This window comes from Trachurus trachurus, assembly GCF_905171665.1.
Source record: "Trachurus trachurus genome assembly, chromosome: 8".
In the NCBI taxonomy this organism is placed as follows: domain Eukaryota; kingdom Metazoa; phylum Chordata; class Actinopteri; order Carangiformes; family Carangidae; genus Trachurus; species Trachurus trachurus.
In genome coordinates this window covers 32,125,794-32,150,815 of record NC_139905.1, presented here as the reverse complement: position 1 = coordinate 32,150,815, position 25,022 = coordinate 32,125,794, and the positions used below count along the sequence as shown (strand labels likewise).

The window sequence follows — 25,022 nt, the reverse complement described above, 5'->3', positions numbered from 1 at the left end:
TTTCGCTTTTACCCACCACGTCTCTCCCTCGACGCAGAATTTCTACCATTGCAATGAGTCTGGAAACATTATTTTAAGGCCGAAAAACTTCGCAATGTTACTTTAACATTATTTTTCAAGCGTCCCACTATTCCGACATTTTATTTTTTCATTGTCGGAGTAGCGGCACTTTACTATTTTTCAAACATTCCACTTTTCCGACATTGATTGATTACATTATAGTCAGACGTGTCCTTCTCATTTTTTTTTTTTCATCTGAGACACTGTTTCTCATACACAAATACATAGGCCTATAAGAGAGAAGAAAAAACAAACCCTCCAAGTTTAAAAACACACTGGCAGCAGCGCACACTGATCTGCAGCTACTGAGACTGTTATTATTCTGTCACCTGAGATAACGAGGTGCACGTGTGTTTGGAGCTGACGAGAGAATAAAGAGTGAGACAACGTGGCCCTGAGGAGGAACTGTGAAGGACTCAGCTGTAATGGAAAATGACCTAAACCGAGTCCAGTAGAGCTGTAACTGTGTAGTGGAAAGGCGTTCAAAGTAATGGTAACTATCCTGGAAATCCTGCAGCAGATCTGACAGATTTAATTCTGACACCAGAACATCCTCACTATGTTCACAGTTGTGTGTCTCCAATCCTCTGTGCTGCTGACACTCACTTAGATCTTTATTCATTGGATTAGTTACAGATTTAGTTTCACACTCCTATGATTCAAATACAGTGAGTGAGTTAACATTTCTCTCACCTGAAAAGATGACACCAGCGTCCTCTGTGTTTACAGTCATTTTTTTCCAAATCCACTGTGCCGACCTTTCACTTCCTGTACAGGCCACTTGATGGAGCCAGATTTGCCCAGTTCCTTCACCAAAACGGTCTGATCCAGTGACACTCAGTGCTGTACCACAGTCCAACTGTCTGCACACCACCATGGCATCTTTTAAGTCCCAGCTGTCAACACAGACTGTTCCCCAGGTGTTGTTGTGATAGACTTCAACTCTTCCAGAGCACCGAGTAGATCCAGCTAATCTGACACCTAGCTAGGTCACATAGTAGAGGATGCATAAAATCTTAGTTTTTTTTATACTTGTCGTGAGTTTGTGGCAGTAACTTTATTCTTGATGCAAATATGATTCATGTTTGTGTCAGCAAATAATTGCAGACACAAAAACCTAACAAAAATGTGTAAGTTGGTTGCCACTTGTGACTGAATGAAACTTAGAACTTTGTTTGACACTGACAAAGAAATGATATGAAATGTGGATCAGTTATGTCATGTCCAACACTGACCAGCTTCATCAGGTCAGTGTCAGAACTGATACTGATCAGGTGGGTTCATGTTTCTGTAACTCTTTAATATTTGTAACTGTTTCATCACATCTAAACCAGGCACCATACCAAGCTACAGTACACATTTATTTGAAATAGGCCATGGCTTGTAATTACAGTTTTTCTCAGTCGCTTTGGTGCTTTTCTCACATTACAATTACGTGAAGAAAAAAAGAAAAGAAAAAAAAGTTGACACTCAAACTTCCTCATTGTGTTTCCTGTCCCCTGCCAAAATCTACTGCACTGACACTCACTTACAGATCTTTATTTATTGGATTACTCTTACTTATTTATGTTCACACTCCTATGATTCCAGATACTATAATTGAGTCCATGTTTTTCTCACCTGAACAGACGACACCAGCGTCCTCATGATGTTTACAATTGTGTTTCCCAAATCCTGTGCGGACACTCACTAAGAGACCCTTCACTTCCTGTACAGGCCACATCATCAAGCCAGTTTTGCCCAGTTCCTTAACCAAAATGGGCAGATAGAGGGGCACCCACTGCAATACCACACTCCAACTGTCTGCACACCACTTTGACATCATTTAAACCCCAGTTGTCACCACAGACTGTTCGCCAGGTGTTAGATTTCAACTCTTCCAGAGCACCAAGATGATCATCCCCAGCCAGGCGAAGGCGAGGGGCAGGGCAGATCCACCATCAGTTTACGAAAATAGAGCCCTATGTGTGTTCTTACAAATGGTATAGTTACCATACCACTCGTATGTAGAAGAAAAAAAATAATATTATGTTTGAATGAAGCTGAACATTAAAGCTAATGTAAATGTTTTCAGGACCCAAACATAGACAAACTCAAGCACAAGTGATCCAGCACAATGAGATTTATTCTATCTAAGAAAACTGTATATTAACTAAAATGAGGAACAAGTTAGAACATAGTACTCATCAGGAAGGAACAAGAAAAAGGCAGGAAATGGAACAAGAGGGGCCTCACTGGTGGCTTCTAAAGAAAACTGAAAAAAGAAAGTCTAAAATCTGCCCTAGAAGTGGCAGATGATAAAAGTGATATATTTTACACTCAAAACATCTGAAACATACACATAATATCTATTTGGGCAGGAGTGTATAACATTACTAGAGTTTGTATACTGTATACCTCACTTTTAAAACATCTGGATTTCAGTTATTGATCAGTTGTCCAGCCTGGTAAAACTCCTGACCTCCTGAGTGAAAACAAAAGGGTGTCTCTAACAAAAGCTAATATCAGAGAGGTAAAATAATAACTAAACACTACAACCAAACAAAAAACACATCATTAATGTATCTCTAACACATCTAATCCTATTGGTAATAAACTGCCAAGCCAACACGGGGGGAAAAAAGATGCCCCGCTAGCCAGAATTACACATTCAAATTAAAATAAGTTTTTTATTACATGAGAGTGAAAGCAGATGAAACCATGGTAGATTCCTCCCTGCAGTGATAATCAAAAGGAAACATCTCTGTCAAATGTCAAATCTTTGACTGAGCTGATGGACAGTGAGATTAGCTTCCTCAGAGATTTGACTCTGACGTGTGCACGTCCTCTTCAGCTGGACCTCCTTCAGCTCTGGAAACACTGAGGTTATAATAATCCATCTCCATGCTCTGCTGTGGTTTTGGTTTCTGCCTCCTGGTGGCCTGGAGAGTCATGGAAACACATAGATATGAAATACTGAATCATTTCTACCTGAAGTTTGATCTACACACGCAGAGTGCTTCATGTCAGATGATCTTCTGGTCAACAAAGATGTGTACCATACCTTATAGATGAAACAGATGATAGTGAATATCCAGAGCACAACCAGTGGCAGGATGACCACTCTGATGATGAAAACTTTTGGATCTGATAAAACACAGTCACTCATCAAATTAGATCACATATCATCAAATTAGATCACATATCAACCTTATTGTGCTGGAATAGGTAATTGAAAGAGCATCAGCATTAAATCTGTTTCCTTTGAAATGAGCTATAATGATTCTGACTTCTCGTTCATTTTCTACATTTGAATGAATGACACAGGGAAATGTACAGTAACTGATTTTCTTAGCAGTAACAGTGAGACTGGCTACATCAGATCAGGTTTGAGCTGCAATCTGACTTAAAATGTGTCACATACTGACACTGGTACAATCCTTCATCGTCAAAAACCTGTCAGAATAAATGTTTCACCTATAAGCTCAGCAGAAGGTGAACAAATGAGCAACCTTACCAAGAGAACTGGAGATACTGAACTTTGAGAGACTCTCTGAAAAACAAACACAATAATCAGGTTGAGAGTTGACAAAAGACATGGATGCACACCTTCTCAATTCAAACTCAACTAAAATTGTATTTATGTAGGACATTTAAAACAACCCCAGTTGCCCAAAGTGCTGCACAACGTAATACATAAAGTAATATACAATCCAGTGCCAGCAAAATAAATAACAGTAGGAAAACCACATACATTACCAACATAGATTAACAATAAAAGCTAAGACAATACAAAATTAAAATGAGGAAAAAAACAAATAAAAGCTACAGTATGCTACTAACAGGATAAAAGTCAAGATGTCCATGTCAACTTGAATTGAAAGCCAGTGAGAAGAGGGATGTCTTTAAAATTGATTTAAAATGCTCCGGGGTTTGAACTTCTCTTATGTGGAATGGTACAGTAGGTTGTTCCATGAATTTTGGGCCACAACTGAAACGGCTGTGCCACCTTTACTTTTTCATTTGGTTCCGGGGCAGGCCAGCAGCAGCTCGTTGCTTGACATCATTGCTGGTGTGTGAGGCTGGACAAGCTCAGATAAAGTGGGGCTAATCCATTTAGGCTTTTCAAAACAAAAATTTTGAATTTAACTTTAAACTGGGCAGGGAGCCAGTGTAGAGAGGTAATGATGGGGGTAATTACAGTACTAATCAAAGCAACCCTTTCTGGCATTTCACACAGCACAGCTCAAAAATGAGAAAATCGACAACTCCTCTTCCTGCCTTACCTCCACTCCCCCCTCCTCCCCCTGCATGCGTTGGCAAGGTAACGGTAAACAGAAGAGGAAAGCGAGTGAAAGGAGTCTGAGTCAGAGGTTACTGTACAACCAACAAAGTCAAATACAACCCCGCAGTTTTAACTCAAATGGGGTCAGTGATGAGTTTTATAATGAGGTGTTGGATAGGAAAATTACCAGTAAATGGAAACTTTTTTATGTGACTCATGAGTGATTTGTTAGTTGTACAATTATTAATTTAAGTTATCGAAATATTTATTTGGTGTTTTGGTTGGTGCTTTGGTATGACTTCCAGGATATTTTACTTTTACTCATCCCTCCCCAAACAGACTCTGTACGGTGAACTGGCTCATGGTTCGAGGCCGATAGGTGGGCCAAAAAGACGGCTGAAGGACCAGCTCAAGCAGCTTCTCAAAAGGTCTCAGATTCCTGTGGACAAGTGGGAGGACCTTGCGGCATTCTGGCGCGGCACAATTACCAATGGTGTCCAGAAACTTGAAGCAGACAGGGCACAAGGTGCAGAAGCGAGGCGCAAACAAAGACATAATGCCTAATGCTTCCCCGCCCTCCTCCAACACTCTCATGTACAGAATGCCCCCGACTCTTTCATTCACACCTTGGTCTTTACAGCCATCAACAAGCACATAGAGGGAGAGCCCAGCAGGCTCAGAAGGAGAATGTCTAAAGGGAGGAGGAGAACAGATCCTCCATGTACGAGGTTGCCATGATGATGTTTAGGGTTAACCCAAACCCAAGCTTCCTCATTGTGTTTCCTGTCCCCTGCAAAAATATACTGCACTGACACACACTTTTTATCTGTTGGATTACTTACAGATTTAGTTTGACACACCTATGATTGCAAATACAGTGAGTAAGTCAATATTTCTTTCACCTGAACAGATGACACCAGCGTCCTCTCTGTGTGTGCAGTCATGTGTCCCAAATTCTCTGTGCCGACACTCACTTAGAGACTCTTCACTTCCTGTACAGGCCACTTCATCCAGCCAGATGTGCCTAGTTCCTTCACCAAAACGGGCTGATTTAGGGGCACTGTGTGCTGTACCACAGTCCAACTCTCTACACACCACATTGGCATCATTTAAGTCCCAGTTATCATCACAGACTGTTCCCCAGGTGTTGTTGTGATAGATTTCAACTCTTCCAGAGCACCGAGTAGATCCAGATCCTGCCAGTCTGACCTGTACACCTATCAGGCACGAGATAGAACAAACTGTACTATAAACATTTCCTCAAAATTAATTATATTTTTTTTAATGTCTCAAATATGATTCATGTTTGTGTCAGCAAATAATTACAGACACAAAAACAAAAATGTATAAATTGGTTGCCACTTCTGACTTAATGACTATAAATTACAGAAAATGTAATGTATTCCTTTGAAATACTATGACCTGGACAAATGAGAATATGCACCGGCTTATTGCAGAACAATTTGGGGTGGCTACCCTTAGAATGGTGCGGGAACATGAGGACCAGTCCCAGCCTGGTCAGCTGCGTACATGAACTGATGAAGCCTCTTGGATGAGAGGTGAAACGTCTTCCTAGACAAATAACTAAGTCCAGTTGCTTTCGATTTAACCTCCTTTGAAATACTATGACCTGGACAAATGAGAATATGCACCGGCTTATCAGCTATGTCATGTCCAACACCTGACCAGCTTCATCAGGTCAGTGTCAGCACTGATACTGATCAGGTGGGTTCATGTTTCTGTAGCTTTTTAGCATTTGTAAGTGTTTCATCAAATCTCAAACTAGGCACCATACCAAGATATACATTGACTTGAAACAGGTCACCTCCCAAAATCTACTGCACTGACACTCACCTCAGATTAAGTTTTACACTCCTATGAATCCAAATAAAGTGAGTCAGTCATATTTCTCTCACCTGAACAGACGACACCAGCGTCCTCACCATGTTTACAGTTGTGTGTCCCAAATCCCTCATGCTGACACTCACTTAGAAACTCTTCACTTCCTGTACAGGCCACATCATCAAGCCAGATTTGCCCAGTTCCTTCACCAAAACGGTCTGATAGAGTTGCATTCAGTGCTGTACCACAGTCCAACTCTCTGCACACCACCATGGCATCATTTAAGTCCCAGTTGTCATCACATACTGTTCCCCAGGTGTTGTTGTGATAGATTTCAACTCTTCCAGAGCACCGAGTAGATCCAGATCCAGCCAGTCTGATCTGAGCACCTATCAGGCACAAGATATAACAAACTACACTTTAATCATTTCCACAAAAATATAAATATTTTATGTCAAAGATGATTCATGTTTATGTAAGCAAACAACTGCAAACACATAAAAACCTGAAATCTGTCTAAATTGATTGCCACTTGTGACTGAATGACTATAAATATCAGAGGAAACACAGAACTTTGTTTGACACTGACAAAGTAATGATGTGTAATGTGGATCAGTTATGTCATGTCCAACACTTGACCAGCTTCATCAGGTCAGTGTCAGCACTGATACTCATCAGGTGGGTTCAGGTTTCTGTAGCTCTACAACATTTGTAACTCGTTCATCAAATTTCAAGGGGAACTATGCAAGTCCTCTCGCTTTTCCGCTGTTTTGGTTACGCTCCTCTCATCCATGTGCATACAACGAAGCTAGCGAAAAATCAATACATGGTGTGGCAAATAACGTTACATAATACGATGTTACGACGTGTGTATTTGTGTAGTCTTAACTGTCCTAAACAAAAGATTGCCGGTTACGGAGCATGTTTGTGTTGCGGTGTGCAGAGACGAGAGCTGGGACACCGGGGCGGCGACCAAGTAACTTACACTGATGTTGCAAGGTTGGTTTTCAGCCGTGAGACACCAGGTGAAGGCAGAGATCCTCCTTTCTCATTCGTACAAGTCACAAGTCACATGTCATGTAGTTAACTATCACAACTATCACTATTAGTCCGGAGCTTTTTAATTAAGGTAAAAATGTAGCAGAGCCACGGGAGAATTCCTGCTTAGTTCCTCTTTACGACCAGGTACCACACCAATCTATTTATTTGAAACAGGCCACTGCTTGTTATTCAAGAGAGTTCACATTCAAACTTCCTCCGAGTGATTCTTGTCCTCTGCCAAAATTTGCTGCACTAACACTCACATCTAGATCTTTATTTATTGGATTACTCACAGATTTAGTTTTACACTCCTATGATTCCAAATACACTAAATGAGTCAATGTTTATCTTACCTGAACAGACGACACCAGCATCCTCACTATGTGTACAGTTGTGTGTCCCAAATCCGTTGTGCCAACACTCACTTAGAAAGCCTTCACTTCCTGTACAGGCCACTTCATCCAGCCAGATTTGCTCAGTTCCTTCACCAAAATGGGCTGATAGAGTTGCATTCAGTGCTGTACCACAATCCAACTCTCTGCACACCACCATTGCATTAATTATGTCCCAGCTGCTATCACAGACTGTTCCCCAGGTGTTTTTGTGATAGATTTCAACTCTTCCAGAGCACCGAGTAGATCCAGATCCAGCCAGTCTGACCTGAGCACCTATCAGGTACAAGATATAACAAATTATAAAACAAAAAGGTGAATTCAAGCCATCTGATTGTTTCCTAACAGTGGTATAATGAGGGTATATCACAGCTGCTCCTGTTAACAACATTCCTAGCTTAAGGCGGGGCCTAGTTGTGTTCTGTCACTGACTGGGGAGAAAACTCCCGCCCTGAAACGGCAACAACAAACAAAGTAGTCCCTGTGTTTTTAATGTGTTCCCCACGGTTTCCGCTCAAAAAAACAGGACTTGAGATTGTGTATTCTTATTTCATATTTTCATTATTGGTAATTGTTTTATGAAAGCAATACACCACTCCAGGCCGTGTCATACTCTCATACTACCACACTTAGGGGTTTTTCATATAATGAGCGCATACCCCGGCCTGTTGTGACGTATTGCTTAACTACACATTCATTTTCCTCAAAAATAAAAAATATTTTATGTTGCATATATGTCAAACATGATGTTATGTTTGAATCAGAAACAAATTGCAAACACAAAAGGGGGGCAACCGCCATTCCGATATCCCACCAGTCCGACATACTGTAGGTCTCTTGTCTAAATGGCAACACTTAATTTTCTATCAAATGTCCCATCATTCCGACAATTTTTGCTTCCTATGGTCGGAATGATGGTATTTTTTTTTCATCCTGCCTTTCCGACAATTCCTTTAATAGCGTATTTTTTCCCCCAAAAGATTTTGCACTGGTTGGGCTTAGGCAATGATGAAAGGAGTTGGTTAAGTTTAGTAAAAAGACCAAGTAGAGGCTAGACAGGCAGACTAGTCCCTGTCTGTTCTCTGCTGTGTAATTACGCACAACCATGTGGGTATTCCTATATCAGCATGTTTAAAGAGGGGAGTCACCTGTTGAATAACGCACATTTCCTTATATTAAAAGCCTTGTCGGAATGGTGGGATGTCGGAGTGGTGGGATGTCGGAATGACAGCATGTAACCAACACAAAAACAAAAAGGTACAAGTTGGTTGCCACTTCTGACTGAATGAATATGAATTACAGCGGACACACAGACCTGCAATTTGGGAGCACAATGTTTTAGAAGGACAATAAGGAATGATGAGGTCTTCCAGATAAGTTTAAGTTTTGTAATAATTTTGTATCAGCCTTATAAATCAATAGAATTACTTTGAAGTCTATTCTATCCTACAGGAAGCCAATGGAGTCAAGCTAAAATAGGAGAGATGTGCTCTATCTTACTAACTCGTGTCAATATCCTCAGTACAGCATTCTGGATCAGTTGGAGACTCTTCAGAGTGAGTTAATATTTCTCTCACCTGAACAGACGACACCAGCGTCCTCTCTATGTTTACAGTCATTTTTCCCCAATCCGTTGTGCCGACACTCACTTAGAGAATCTTCACTTCCTGTACAGGCCACGTGATCAAGCCAGATCTTCCCAGTTCCTTCACCAAAATGGGCTGATTGAGTTGCACTCAGTGGTGTACCACAGTCCAACTGTCTGCACACCACCATGGCATCATTGAAGTCCCAGCCGTCATTACAGACTGTTCCCCAGATGCTTTTGTGATAGATTTCAACTCTTCCAGAGCACCGAGTAGATCCAGATCCAGCCAGTCTGATCTGAGCACCTATCAGGCAAAAAACATAACAAACTATAGCTCAATAATAAATAAAAGTAGTTAATGTGACATGTCCTTGTCCTTTGTTTGCCTGGTGCCAGTTCTGTTTTGTTGAGGCCTTAGTTTTTAAATTTTCGTCTGGGAACCGGGCACTAGGTTTAGTCTTTTGTCCTTTTGTTTGGGGATCGTTCCCCCTCTGTTTTTTCTGTGGTTTTCTTTTAGGTCATGGGTGGTGTCCCTTTTTGTTTCCGTAAAGTATCTATTTAGTTATAGTTACTTTGTGTTGATTATTCAGGAGTTTGCTAGCGACTCTCTTTATTTTGTTTGTTGATTTGACGCCACCCACTGCCCTCCCGTTGTGTTGTTCCCAACAGTTGTTTATTAGGGCCACGGGCCATCGCACCGGGCACTGGTCTCCACAGCTATGAAATAGCTGCAAAGCCCGGGCACTACTTATTGTGTGGATTTTTTTCTACTTATTCTTCTTCTTCATCTTCCGGACTATTTTCGATTCGCTACTAGTCCTGCAACTAGTAGCGAATCGAAAATAGTCAAATAGACAAATTATAACGTGTGTCTTGATCGGGAGTAAGTTGCGAAAAACTGCGCAAAATTTTGCATTGAAGTCAATGGGACGGGCGGAAAAAGAGCGAAAAAGAACAATCATTGGAGTTTAACAAACGTCTACTGCTCAGGCATACTTTCACCTAGAGACTTCATTTGAACTTTAAACAGTAGACACAAGTCTTGTGTATTGGCGTATTACTCCACGTTTTGATAGGTCATATAGTTTTTGAGCAATCCCTGATCAATGACCATGATCATTTTTGATGGGTGACATCATCAGTTAGAGTGGGAGAAAGCCCAGAAAAACTCCAGAATTTTTCTCTTTCCACACTCGGCCCGGCCACAATTTACACTCTACACACATAATTTTTTCAGAAAATTGTAGACAAACTTGTTCTGTGTCTCACCATGTGCTCAAAATATCAGAGAGACTTACAGAATTTACAGAATCAGCCTCTGAGTGCGGCCACGTCTGTCTCCTCATTGACTCCAATACAAAGATTTTCTGAGAGAAGCAGAACGGACCGATGTTTTAAAACTGCCAGCGTCTCCAAGATATTTACTGTGGAAACACCAAATCCTACCAAATTTTTCAGGAAGTCCTTAGAGCAACGTTGATCTGTGTTTTGTTCTGATAGGAGTTACCGTTTTGTCACCGTAAGCCTTTTGTGAGACCAGTGCAGAGGCAGAAAATCGCTCTTTTTCTTGACGTTTCTGTCTGTCTCAGCCTGGGGGCCCCTATCATCATTAGCAACCAGCTCAAGTTGTCGTGGTAATGTCTGATTCTCAGGCCAGAGCTCGTTAACTTCATAAACAATCCACCTGGCGCTCGTTTAAATGTTTGTAAACACAGACACACAGCTAAATCAGACTGACACAGGATGCAGCTCATAACATGTGTCAAGTCAGTCACACACACGCAGACTCTAGAAGCAGCTCTGGAAACTGTTCTCAGATCAGATTGAGCCACATTTACACAAACAGGTTTCATACAGTTCTCAGGTCAGACTTTATTCCTCCTGTTGCTCCCTATTGTACTTAATTGACTTCTCTCTCAAAGCTCTGTGCTTATTATGGGCTGCTTTTTTTTTTTTTTTTTTTACTTTTATACCATTGCTTCAGACACCTTCATCAGGTTTAGTTCAAGTCACTATCAAACACACCAACACACACAGGTAGCTTCATGTGATTACAGTTACACACACACACACACACACACACACACACACACACACACACACACACACAGGTAACTTCATGTGATTACAGTTACACACACACACCAAAACACGCAGGTAACGTACACATGTGCGCGTATGCGCGCACTCCTCTCCCACACACACACAAACACACACACACACAGGTAACTTCATGGGCCCTAGTTTGCTGGCGCAGCGCAGGTGGCGCAAGGTAGTGCAGCCGGTCTAATGCAAGTTTCGACCAGCGCAGCCTAGCGCAAAGTCAGATTGGGAGATTTGTAGATCGCGCTGCGCTGAGATAGGCGTGGCCGCGCAGCAGGGGGAGGCGTCACAGATTCAGCTTGGTGCAGTGGAAGTTTTGTGCGAAAATGTCTCGCCGAGGTTGCGCTGAAAGCTCGCCACCTCCAACCAGGTCTAGTCTCAGCGCAGGGCGAAGCGCAGCAGGTGCAGTGGAAGTTTGACTGACTGACCTGCAGTGCACACACGTCACCAAGACCTCACAGGCAGATCTCCACAGTTCCAGACACATTTCAATGCAATAAATATCCACAATAACCACTATTTAATGCAACTAATGGAATCAACACGTGAATTTATATCTATATAGATTGTCCCGTCACATCTGACGTCAGATCAAAGCAGAGATCAAAGGCTGTCGGCGCGTAATGGAAACTCCACCTGAATTAACACAGCAGGGACGAACTGGCACTGAAAAGCAGCTGTGGGTGTCCCAAAAGCAGGACTGAGGGTGGATGACTGCATGTCGCTGCCGTGTTGAGATACCACTCTGCCCTTGTGATGATCGCTTTATTTATTTATTTACTTATTAATTCATTAGCGCATCAGGCAGCCGTAATGAAAAACAAAACACAAATCTTCATCTCTCTTAGTCCACCACAGCCTCGGTATCAAATAGTCAGTATATAGCCTACTACAGTATACTCAGCATCTCTATCACAGAAAAAAAAGAGACGGACAGAGAGAGAGAGAGAGAGAGCGTCCTTTACGCTGATTTCATCCGTTACGCATGGTGTTTGTTTATGTTGTGATTACACCTCTCATCTTAAGGGTTTGAATAAATGTGAGTTTCTTTATTAGTTTATTAGTTGTTGTTTCTTTCATTGGGCAGGGGTTCTCAGTGTATCAGATCAAACCTGATTAAGGATATTTGTATTATTATTAGTAAACTCATTATTGGTCACTCTGGCGTCGCTGTCTCCTCCGTCCAGTCCAAGTATAAAATGACAAACTTGCAGCGCGCATCGCCCTCCGCGCAGTTAAAGGTGAGGAGAGGAGCTCATTTGATTGGTGAAGATCTGACTCGGCTGTGTCAAACCCACTCCACGCCTTTCTCTCCTCCTCCTGTCTCCCTTCCGCCCTGTCTCCTCCCTCTTCGCCGTTTGCGCCGGTGGGAGGGACGAGGGGAGGGGTTGCGCTGGTCTAAGTCTGACTGCGCGGCCCACCAATCTTGCGAAATGGACCTGGTTCACGCCCCGTTGGCGTGGCGAAGCTGCGCTGAGCTTAGACTTCGCTCGGTCTAAGAAACTAGGGCCCCATGTGATAAAAGTTAGAGATGATCATGTGTCTGATTAGCTCTATCTTGACCTTAAGATCGTGGGTTTGATTCCCATGTAGACAGAGATGGTAAAACCGGCAGTAGCCGCCTGGCCCTTTCAAAATTTCCCCAGAGGAAATTTTCTAGTTTTCATTGTTCTCCAATTAAACCTAAATAGAGCTCTAGCCTGTCCTGGCTGCCCTTTGTTGCTTCCCTCTCACCCCTAGACACAGTGGGTTGTAACACTTACAATTTTAGAAATGTTTGCAAATTACGTTACGGTTACAAAACCACGACGCTGGTTATCAACTCGGTAACTCAACCCCGGCTTGTCTTACTGTGAATCTGTGAACGCGCATGTATAAAGGGCGGATTCAAGGCAGCAGACAAATCACAACCAGAGCACCGCAGAGAGTAGCGAGGTGAGCGCAGCGCACACTTTATTTCTCCTGTGAGGAAGAAAGAAAAAAAAAAGAAGCCTGTGGTCCGACCTGACCCGAGTTATTGAATGTTTACGTTTATTTAGAAGAAGTTTAATTGGTGCTGATTAAACTTGTAAATGAATGCTGCTCTGGATCCGATTCTTTCCTTATATTCTGACTCTTTTAAACAGTGGCCAAACAACAGAACCATTTTATTATAAGACTATAGGCTATATTTTCCATCTTTGCTGAGCATAAGGTTTGTTCTAAATTAAATAAAAGCCTGTCCCATATAGACGCGTGTCTCTCTATACGGGTCCGCTCGGCACACACACACACACACACACCCTCCAAAAAAAAAAAAACTATTGGCAGAAGTCCGGGCCGTGAGAACCGGCAGCCTACCTCAGGTATGGATAATCAGCGTGATGATCCAACGGATTTGATCGATCCCGGAAAATCCGTTGTTGTGATAGACTCATGTGTTTTCATAATGTATCATAAAGTGGATACAAACACCGCAACTCTGTCCGGAGCTTCGCTACTTTTATTTCTGTATCCTTGGTAACAGTAACCCCCCCCGCTTGACTTGAAATTATGGCCCCCCCCTTGTCCAGATGCGTTCCGCGGTCCATGCCCTCAGCCCTATGTTCCCTCATTTCTAAGGTTTTTTTTTCTTTCCAAAATTAGGCCGTATGTTCCCACATTTCCTTTATGATCAATTTGCATCAGATTTTATCCCCATTTCTCCCAATTTGGTAGTCAATTACACCCAACCTATTATCCAGTAGCAGTTGACTACAGATGTAATGTAGCTTTTAGCTAAATCTGGGAACATAGGGCCCTGGGAACATAGGGCTGATCCCTTCCAACACCGCAACTCAACTACGGTTGAGTGACGAACCCTTATACCGAAATTAAACTCACCTCCATGAGTTAGTGCAATTTAGACAACAAACTTCTGTAACACTTTATAATGAGTACACAGTATTAAGCATTAGTTAAGCATGAATACATATTGAATTCATAATTTATAACACATGAATACTCATTAGTATGTAGTTAGTAAACATAGTTATAAATGTTTTACTCATCATTGGTAAGCACAGTAGTTATGGATTAGTAAACACTGAATTCATCATTTATGAGGCATGTTTCTGACGTAAATACTCATTAGTATGTGGTTTACAATCACAGTTGTAAATGTTTTACTCTTCATTAATAAGCTCATCTATATAAATGATGGATTCAGCATTCCCAAGCGCTCTTACACGTCCAGTATGAATGGTTAGTGAGTGTTAGTAAATGTTTTTAAAAACTCACAAATTTAATTTCCAATGGATGACTTATAAACAGTTATTAATGCAGGAATTCATGAATTCAGGCAGTTACAAAGCACTTACTACTCGTTAATTAAGTATTTTGTGTGAGCTCATCTAAAGTGGGCACTATCTATGTCTTATAGAGCATTTACAAATGAGATATTAAGGCTGGCAATGCCTCAAGACTCACAAAAGTCTTGGTTATCAAGACCAAGGACTTCTACTACTGTGCTTACCAATGATGAGTAAAACATTTATAACTATGATTTGAGTATTCATGTGTTATAAATTATGAATTCAATATTTATTCATGCTTAACTAATGCTTAATAGTGTGTACTCATTATAAAGTGTTACCCAAACTTCTACAGTAGTACAAATAGTGTTAGTAGTAGTAGTAAACAAAGCATTAGAAAGTTTGTAGGTTATGGTGCAAAGGACCCTAGGTTGAAATTACTCCGAATCATCCCTTTAAAATAAAAATGACTTGACTTAGAGTTTCATTTTGAGAAAATTCTTAGAAATAAGAAAAATCTTAGAAATGAGGCAACATAAACCTGAGGGAACATGGGGCTGAGGGAACATAGGGCTGTGGGAAGCTCACCCTCAAGCTTCCACATTGTGCTTCCCTGTCCCCTGCCACAGGTTTAGTTTTACACTGTCACAATTCTACATACAGTGAATGAGCGTTTTTCTCTCACCTGAACAGTTGACACCAGCGTCCTCACTATGTCCACAGTTGTTTGCCCCAAATTCTCTGTGCTGACACTCATTTAATGATTTTTCACTTCCAGAACAGGCCACATCATCCAGCCAGATTTGCCCAGTTCCTTCACCAAAATGGGCTGATGTAGGGGCACGCAGTGCTATACCACAGTCCAACTCTCTGCACACCACCATGGCATCTTGTAAGTCCCAGCTGTTATCACAGACTGTTCCCCAGGTGTTGTTGTGATAGATTTCAACTCTTCCAGAGCAGCGAGGAGATCCAGATCCAGCCAGTCTGACCTGACCACCTATCAGATACAAGATATAACATATATATATAGCTCAATAATAAATAAAAGTATGTAATGTGACATGTCAAATATGATTCATGTTTGTATTTACAACCAATTGCAGGCACATAAAAACAAAAATAGCTGATTGCCACTTCTGACTTAATGACTATAAATATCAGAGGAAACACAGAACTTTGTTTGACAATGACAAAGTAATCATATGTAATGTGGATCAGTTATGTCATGTCCAACACCTGACCAGCTTCATCAGGTCAGTGTCAGCACTGATAGGCCTACTGATCAGGTGGGTTCATGTTTCTATAGCTCTTTAAATGTGTAACTGGTTCATCACATTTAAAACTTGGCACCATACCAAGATATACATTTATTTGAAATAGGCAATTGCTTGTAATTAAAAACAATTTACACTTTGGCCAAAATCTATTGCACTTACAATCGCTTGGAGATTTTTATTTATTGGTTTACTGACAGATCTTTTTCATACTCTTATCCAAATAAAGGAGTCTCTTTCTCTCACCTGAACAGACGACACCAGCGTCCTCACTTTGTGTACAGTTGTGTGTCCCAAATCCTCTGTGCCGACAATCACCTAGTGACTTTTCACTTCCTGTACAGGCAACTTCCTTAAGCCTGATTTGTTCAGTTCCCAAATGGGCTGATACAGGGACACTGAGTGCTGTACCACAGTCCAACTCTCTGCACACCACCATGGCATCATTTAAATCCCAGCCGTCATCACAGACTGTTCCCCAGGTGTTGTTATGATAGACTTCAACTCTTCCAGAGCACCGAGTAGATCCAGATCCAGTCAATCTGACCTGAACACCTATCAGGCACAAGACATAACAAACTATAATTTAATATTTTTCTCAAAATCACACTTGTTTTACATCTGTAACAGAAGAATGGACTGACCTCCAGGTGGTACAGATGAAGCCAACAGAAAAGAGACTAAAGGAGGGGGAGGGAGTCCTGGATCAGTAAATTTGCATTGTTTCTCATTTACATTATTTATTGAACATAATTGAACTACAGATGTTTAATTTATCTTACCGAGGGTCAAAAAGTGTAGAATTCTCTGTCGTTTGCTTGTCATGGTTGGGAGGAAGAAGCTGCTCTGCATCACTTATCTATCACTGAGAAAATAGGGGACAGGAAATTGAACGACTGATAGGCAATGATACAGAATCACTCACACTTCCTCAGTACAGTTTCTCAAAAACGTCCCTCCTTACTACTTACGTACTGTGGTTAGCACTGTTGCCTTAGCAGCCTCAGAGTGTGACTGCATGAGTTCTCTGAGTTCATGCACACTAGGTGGATTGTCGACAAAAAGTCAAATCAAACTTTATTTATAGAGCACTTTTCCTACATAGACATGTAACACAAAGTGCTTTACACACATAGATAAAAAAAAAAATAGAAACATAGAAAAAACTATTACAAATAAAGCCCCATCCTCCATACTACACACGTGCACACACCTGCACACTCTCACTACTGACACTAGGGAGACATGGCATGACACTGAGGATTGAGGAAGCGCTATCTTTGGGGCCGTCCACACTGGGAGGAGTCGCAGGCTGTGCCCAAGGGACCCAGGGACAGTGCCCCCAGCAGCAGCCCAGATACAGCTCCCAGCGAGGAAACACTGGAGTTAAAGCTAAAAACTAAAAGCATAAGATAGGATTAAAAAAAACCTGAAAAAATTTAGGCTTTTAAAATCTAAGTTTTTAATTAATTGATTCTTAATTTTAGGTTTAATTGACTCATTTTTGTTACATTAAGTTCAATTTTCAAACAAACTTTCAAGTAGTACAAGAAGTTCAATGAGAATCTATGTGGAAAATACACAAAAACACTTACTGTACATGCTTGGCCCTCATTTGGAAGTCATCATCATTGCAGAGAAGCACCCATTAAAGTAGAGCTGGAGAAAATAAAAAATAATTATAGCTGCTGCGCAGCGACTGGTCGGGTCTGGGCTAATTTTGGCAAATTTAGGCAAATTCTGAGCAACAAAAAGGAGAATAGGAAGCCAGGACAGTTGACCTTATAATGTTTAATTTACACCAGTTGAGGCTCAAACCCACAACCTCTGGAAACAAAGACCATTGTCTATCAGACTGAGCTAATTGGCAAGTGGCAGTGCAACAGTTGCTTCACAAATTGAGTAAGCCATTCACTGTCGCGCAGGCAGATTTGAAACCACTGTAAAAAAATTAAAAAAAAATCAGTTTTTGAGGTAAAATTCTGATATGTTTTTGTCAAACATCATCTACCATGACTCTAAAAATTTTGTACATTTGTTTCACAAAGAACAGCTGGTATTTTGATGTAGTATCATTATCTCACTTGCTGGGTATTGAACCCACATCCTCTGACATCAAGAACCAGCTCCTTACTCACTGACCCAATTGTCTGGAAGTGAGACATGATGTGTGACTTCTTAAATAGACTCAGGGAGTCAAAGCCAGGCAGCAGTTGTCAAGGCAGATTTCAAAAATGGTCAAAATGTCAGAAATTCTGTTATCTAAACAAAAATCTGATAATACATAAATTGCATCTTGGAGTCCTTGGAGTTGAGTAAATCCGGCATGGGGTCGGACGGTTTGGTGAGCTTTCGCCCATGGTCTGGTCCAAGCTATTTGTTTTTTTAAATTTAGAGGCTTGCTGTGTGATGCAACTATCAGGACTATTGTCTTGTGTTTCATGTTGAGGACATCTGACATTTTGATCTGTCATCATCATCATCACCCTTGCTGGGTCTCGAACTCACAATCTCTGACACCAAGAACCAGCTCCTAACTCGCTGAGCTAACTGGCTGGTAGAGAGACCTGCTGTGTAGCTTCATTTATCGACTGTTATCAAAAAAAAAATCTTATAATACATACATTCTATCTTGACAGCATGGAAATGTTGGTGATTTGTTTTTAACTATAAGTGTTTTGCTTCATAAGAGAAAATCTGATGTTTAACTAGACCTTTGTGCAAAATTTAGTGAGCTTTCGCCCATGGTCCGGTCCAAGCTATTTTTTTTTTTTTTTTAATTTGGTGGCTTGCTGTGATGTCACCATGAGGACATCTGGCATTTTGATGCGTCATTATCATCATCACCCTTGCTGGGTCTTGAACCCACATCACCACAAACCAGCGCTTAACTCAGTGAGCTAATTATCTAGAAGTGAGACATGGTGTGTGTCTTCTCAAATAGACTCAAGGGGCTCTAATTTCGTGAACTAGGTGCAGGCGGAGCGGATCAGGCCTGCGCCTCGCCTTCGCTTCGCCAACGGGGAGTGGTCAGGAGCAGATTGCGATTTTCCTTCGAAACGCAGCGGAGCGCATCCCGCCTACTTCCCTCCCACCGGCGCAAATGGCATAGAGGGAGGAGAGAAGGCATGGAGTGGGTTTGACACAGCCGAGTCAGATCTTCACCAATCAAATGAGCTCCTCTCCTCGCCTTTAAATCCGCCGCGCGCGCAAGGCGGACGTTTGATTTCACCGTGGAAGAGAAGATTTGAATCAGCACCTACAGATTGCAGCATAGACATTCAGAACATCTATATCGATTGTCCCGTCACACTGATGACAGATCAAAGGCTGCACAGATGAAAGATGAGGATGGATTACTGCTGTGTTGACACTACACGATTATCTGCTATATTTATGTATTTACTTATTGATTTATTGAGCTGCATCGTCACGCGACCATAACAAATAAAACTGAAAACAAATAAACTATCATCTCTCACAGCAAACCACATCATAGTGAGCAGATCATCACATCTCCCCTCTCAGGTAAATTCTAAAGAAAAAAGAAAAACAGAGACGCTCCGCGATGCCTCCGTTACGCACAGCTGTTTGTTTATGTTGTGATCTGTGCACACGTGTTTAAATATAGGTTACTAAATATGAGTGTCTTTATGAATGGAAAAGGGGTGTGTGTGTTGTTTTTTTGTTTTTTTTTACTGGGCAACAGCTCTCAATCTGTCAGAGCAAGTGAGACGGGAGGAAACTGATGTTCTGGTCCGGTCCAAGCTGGCAGTGTCCGGTCGCGCGAACAGACCGCACGGGCTGATGAAGCAAAAGTAGTCTGGGAGGGAGGAGGTTATGATGTTATCCATCCATCCATCCATCCATCCATCTATCGGGAGCGTGCCTATGTTCCCTCAGCCCTATGTTCCCTCAGCCTTATGTTCCCTCTGGACTCTCTCTACCTATCTGGACTCTGTCTATCTGGCCTGTCTAGCCTCTACCTGGTCTTTTTACTAAACTTAACCAACTCCTTTCTTCATTGCCTGAACCCAACCAATGGTGGGACCAAAGGGCTGTGGGAATAGGGCCTAATTTTCAGTGACAACAAAAGTTAGAAATGAGGGAACATAGGGCTGAGGGAACATAGGGCCTAATTTTCAGTGACAACAAAAGTTAGAAATGAGGGAACATAGGGCTGAGGGAACATAGGGCTGTGGGAACATAGGGATGACCCCTATCTATCTATCTATCCTATATTTAAACACGTGTGCACAGATCACAACATAAACAAACAGCTGTGCGTAACGGAGGCATCCTGATTGTGGTTTGCTGTGAGAGATGATAGTTTATTTGTTTTCAGTTTTATTTGTTATGGTCGCGTGACGATGCGGTGCTGGCCCCTAATAAATCAATAAGTAAATAAATAAATAAATAGCTGATAATCTGCAACGGCACAGTGTGTAGTGTCAACACCTGCTCTTGGGACATCCACGGCTGTCTCAGTCCCTCCGTGGTTTCATCTGTGTTAATTCAGTCAGGCTGAGTTTCCATTACGCAAGCCTTTGATCTGCCATCAGTGTGACGGGACAATCTATATAGATATGGGTGTATGTGCTGATTCAGATACAATAAATAGGGGTTATTGTGATTATTATTATTATTATTATTATTATTATTATTAATTGCATTTAAATGTGCCTGGAACTGTGGAAATCTGCCTGTGAGGTCTTGGTGACGTGTACGCACTGCGCGCTGGGCAGTCAAATTGCCACTGCGCTGGCTGCGCTTCGCCTTGTGCTGAGATTAGACCAGGTTGGAGCTGGCGAGCTTTCGGCGCACTCTCCGCGCGGTCTATCGGCAACAAATTGTCACTGCGCCACGGCGAATCTGTCGACACCTCCCCCTGCTGCGCGACCACTCCCATCTCAGCGCACAGCAGTCTGCCAATTTACCGAATCCGCTGCGCACCTTGTTGCAATGGACGATAATACCACTTCGCCAGCTGCGTCAGGGCTCGCCTCGCTGCGCCACCCTGAGTTGCGCCAAGAAATTAGGGCCCAAGGAGTCAATGTCCGGGCAGGAGTTTTGCCTGAGTTGATGCTTTTAATGGCCTGCACTAGCTCTTCCATTGTTATATCCTTATCCAGGTCTACTTTAACTTCCTCTGTGAGCGTTTTAAACTGGAGCTGATTAAGAAAGGTATCTCTATAGACGGAGCATTCTGACCATAGTGATTGATAAAAATCCTTAAATGTGTTATTAATATCTAGAGGATGATTTGATATCTCCCCTGATTGAGTAGTTATGCCATTAATGGCTCTTTCAGATTGTTTTTTTTTAATTCTCCAAGCTAACAATTTGCCGGCCATTTCTCCCTGGTCATAAAAGGCTTAGTTCAGCCACAGTAGACTTTTTGCTGCTTTATCAGATGTTAATTTATTGTATTCTGTTCTTAAAATTAATAACCGTTTTTGTTTTTCAGGGTCATCTTTATTATTTATATTTCCAAAGATTTTATTTGCTTCTCTAATTCATTAATTTCTGCTTTTTGTTTTCTGTTTTTAGTACTAGTGAAACTAATAATTTGCCCTCTAATATAACCCTTGAAGGCTTCCCATCTAATGCATGCATTAGTTTGGTTAGTATTAATCTGAAAGTAGACACCAATCTTATCTTCTAAATATTTAACAAATTCAGGATTTTTAAGCCATCTCACTTGCAGACGCCAATTAGGAGGAGACTGATGAAGTTTCTCCATTTGTACAGACATGGAAATGGGGGAGGGATCACTAATGACTATACAGTCATACCAACAATTCTTAATTTTAGATACCAGTTCTTGTGATACTAAAAAATAATCAATGCGAGACCTGGACTTATGTATTCCTGAATAGCATGAGTATTCCAAATTATCTGGGTTAAGTTTTCTCCAGATTTCAGATAAATATGGAAAGCATACATATTTGTTAAGTTGTTAGCTCAATGTCCTTCATGACCAAATTTGAGTGAGGGCACTTTAATAAAAGCAACTAATCAATTAACCAGGATAGTATATGAATATTGTTTTCCAATACTTTAGATAACTAGATTTAGCTGTAACACACCACACCATCAGAGTTATTAGCTATAGCTATTTATTATGTCAAGTAAAGTTCATAGCAACCGTTCTGGACCATTTACAGTATTTTAATGAATGTTTATCCACACCATTCTGGAAAGCACATAGCCTACCTGCTTAACAATCACTACCTCCTTCACATGGTGGAGAGTCTTCCTCAACACTTATTTTTTCAGCCTCCTCCTGCACCATAAGGGCAGTGGTAATGGGAGCCTCACTCCCTTCAGACTCACGTGAAGGACCTGCTGCTGAAGCTGCAGCATCGGTGCTTCTAGCCCTGGCCAGGCAGGGGGCCCCTGCAGCAAACATCTGCGTAATTGTTGTACTTTCAGCAGTCTGTGCTGCTAGAGCTTTTCTTTTTCTGTTACTTTCCTCCATTTTTCCGCGCTGCCTTTGCGTTTTTTTTACTTTTCTTTTCCGTTTTCGTGTGCTGGTGTTTTTGTTTTTCTCTCTCTCTCGCTCTCTCTCTCATCATGACTCCTCATCATTAAAAGTGATTGGACGAGGGGGGGTCTAGAACATGCGTGGGTGGGACTCCTGGGCCTCTGTAGCCTCTCATAGGGCCATTGGGCCAGGTAAACAAGCCACTGGGCCAATCGTCACCTCTCTGCTGTGTCTGCAGCTGAGCACTGTGGGCCAAGCCGATGCATGTCTCTCTCCCTGGGCCAGGAGAGTTACAATAGGCAAGGCGAGGCATGGCGAAAAAAAAGTTAAATAAATAAATAAATAAAAAACGGCCGCTTATCGGCCCATTAGTGACCGGCCCACCGGGAAAACTCCCGGTAGTCCCTATGGCCAATCCGCCCCTGGTTCCAGGCAGGCTTTTGAAACCGTAAATTACAGCTTCAAGTCACAACTTACGACTTTGTAGCGTTTCAGGCAACCCACTCGTGTTTTTCCGACCTGTTTTACCTGTGAAAGTCACTATAACGGCCACTCGTAACTTCTGACCCGTGAACTCGTACCAGATCGAACTGGTACAACTTCACAGGTCGGAAAAACACGAGTTACGAGTTGCCTTGAACGCACCATAACAGTCCTCGTCCCTATGTCACCACATTCACGGCGTCCCTTGGCTGCACACACAGCCCTGCATGCCGTTCTCTCTCCTCATTGGATAAAAACTGTAGGATACGAGAAATGTTTTCTCCTCGGCTCAGAACAGAGCAGAGGGACTGAGAGACCCGTGTTTCGGTCCAAACACTCTATGTAAGTGATTGCTGTCGGAAGATATAACTATTTAAGACTTATATTAACACAAATATATCACTTACTTCTGCTTTAAACTAAACGGTGTAAGGGCAAATACCAATCCACACTAATGAGGAGTGGTTTAACTGTAGGCACTTCTCTCAGACAGCCCACATGGTCCCCCCCAGCTCTGCATCCCAACCTGAACATTCAAACACTTACTGTCCTAGAATGATAGATATGAAGCATAATATTATTAACGCTTCTTGATTTAACTGCTTCAATAGCCTGTATCAAATAAACAAGTGTATAGGCCTATATTAGGTGCATAAAATAAAGTGTCCACCAAATATGGTAGTAGCAGCTCTGCATATAATTAAAATAAATAAAAAGTACAAAATGTATATAAAATTAACCTGTATTAAGCTGTAGTACACCTATATTGTCCATATCAGTCCTCTTGTGGTAACCTATACTTCTCAGGGTTTAAAAGTTTAGGAGTTAGCTGGTGTGGAGAAGAGGATTATCTTCCCGTTGTGTAGAGCTCTCATTTTGCAAGGACGCAGGGTGAATCCCTGAAAGCTTCCAGCTTCAATGAACTTTTTCCTCACTGCATTGAATGTGCTCCATGCTTTCATGGTTTCCGCTGATAGATCTTGAGCAAAGAAGATTTTGTGACCATCGTGAGAGAGCGAACGTTGTTTGGCTGTGTTGAAAACAAACTTGCGGTCTTGAAATCGTAGGAAACGAATGATTACAGCTCTGGTCTGATCCGGTCTTGGTCATGCCAGTGTACGGTGCACTCTTTCCAAAGTGAACGACTTGGTGCCGTCGAGCCACAACCAGACCGGCGACATGTGCTGGATGTAATCAATCATGGGTTGAGTCCCTTCAGCGCTTTCGGGCTCCCTGAAAGAGAACTGTCACCATCCATGTACAATGGCCTGGTACATGGATGGCCTGGTATCCCAGAGACTGTGACAAGATACAAAAAGGACGCTGCACTACAGCTCTGCAGCTTAATCGAGCTATGCTCAAAATTCGATTTTGGCGTCAAGTCGGACTTCTGTCTTTGTCTCAATATACATGCAACTGAGAAAACCGAATAACTGACGGGGTCCGCCCCTGCATGCGGCGTCACCCGTTGCTTCAGCCGGTTAATACGCCCCCCTGTCCTGTTGACTTTTCTGTCACCTCGTAAAAAACTGAATATAAACAACTTAGTAGCTTAATAATACATTCTCAACTGCAGTTCCTGACCAGACGCGCCAGTCTGGGCTGGATGCGCGCTGAGAATAGGATACGGGGTTCCTCTCTCTCTCTCTCTCTCTCTCTCTCTCTCTCTCTCTCTCTCTCTCTCTCTCTCTCTCTCTCTCTTTTTTTTTTTTTTTTTAATAAAACACTCTTGCTGGTCGCGCTGTGTGAAATGCATTGAATCTGCGCTGATGTTGGGTTTTTTTCTTTACTTTGCCGGGTTCGGGCGGCTTCTCTGCTCCACTTGGTGCCGTCTCTATTGTTGTGGAGCATGCGCACATGCATTGTCCAGTTATACTCTGACTAAGGTGTATACATGACGGAGAAAATCGAATTCCAATCGCATTATCTGGGTGTCTTAATCGGAGTTCTCAACTCCGATTTCAGTCGGACTAAGGTGTTTACATGCACTTCAGTTGTCCAGTTATAGTCGGATTGAGGCAATAATTCGGTTTTTTCAAGTGTCATGTAAACGTACTGACTGTTTGTAAAAACAAATGTCCTGTATCAGATCATGTGAAAGAACAAATGATCTATGTGAACAAGACAAGAAAAGTTAAGATGACCCAACAAAACATGAAAGACAAGTATGAAAGGAACCAAACTGAAAGAGTGAAGAAGTTGAGTCTCCTGGA

General features: G+C 41.9%; 1 protein-coding gene across 1 annotated transcript; it reads right to left on the bottom strand.

The window, feature by feature from the left end:
- Nucleotides 1–749: 749 nt before the first annotated feature.
- LOC310989754 (scavenger receptor cysteine-rich domain-containing protein DMBT1-like) lies at nucleotides 750–17,441 on the bottom strand (the record flags this gene model as incomplete). Its single annotated transcript, XM_083976901.1, has 8 exons — nucleotides 750–753; nucleotides 861–1,045; nucleotides 4,673–4,956; nucleotides 6,241–6,555; nucleotides 9,348–9,491; nucleotides 15,248–15,562; nucleotides 16,251–16,394; nucleotides 17,435–17,441. The coding sequence occupies 8 exons, from the start codon at nucleotides 17,439–17,441 to the stop codon at nucleotides 750–752; spliced, it is 1,398 nt and encodes a 465-aa protein (XP_083833027.1).
- Between the last annotated feature and the right edge of the window lie 7,581 nt (nucleotides 17,442–25,022).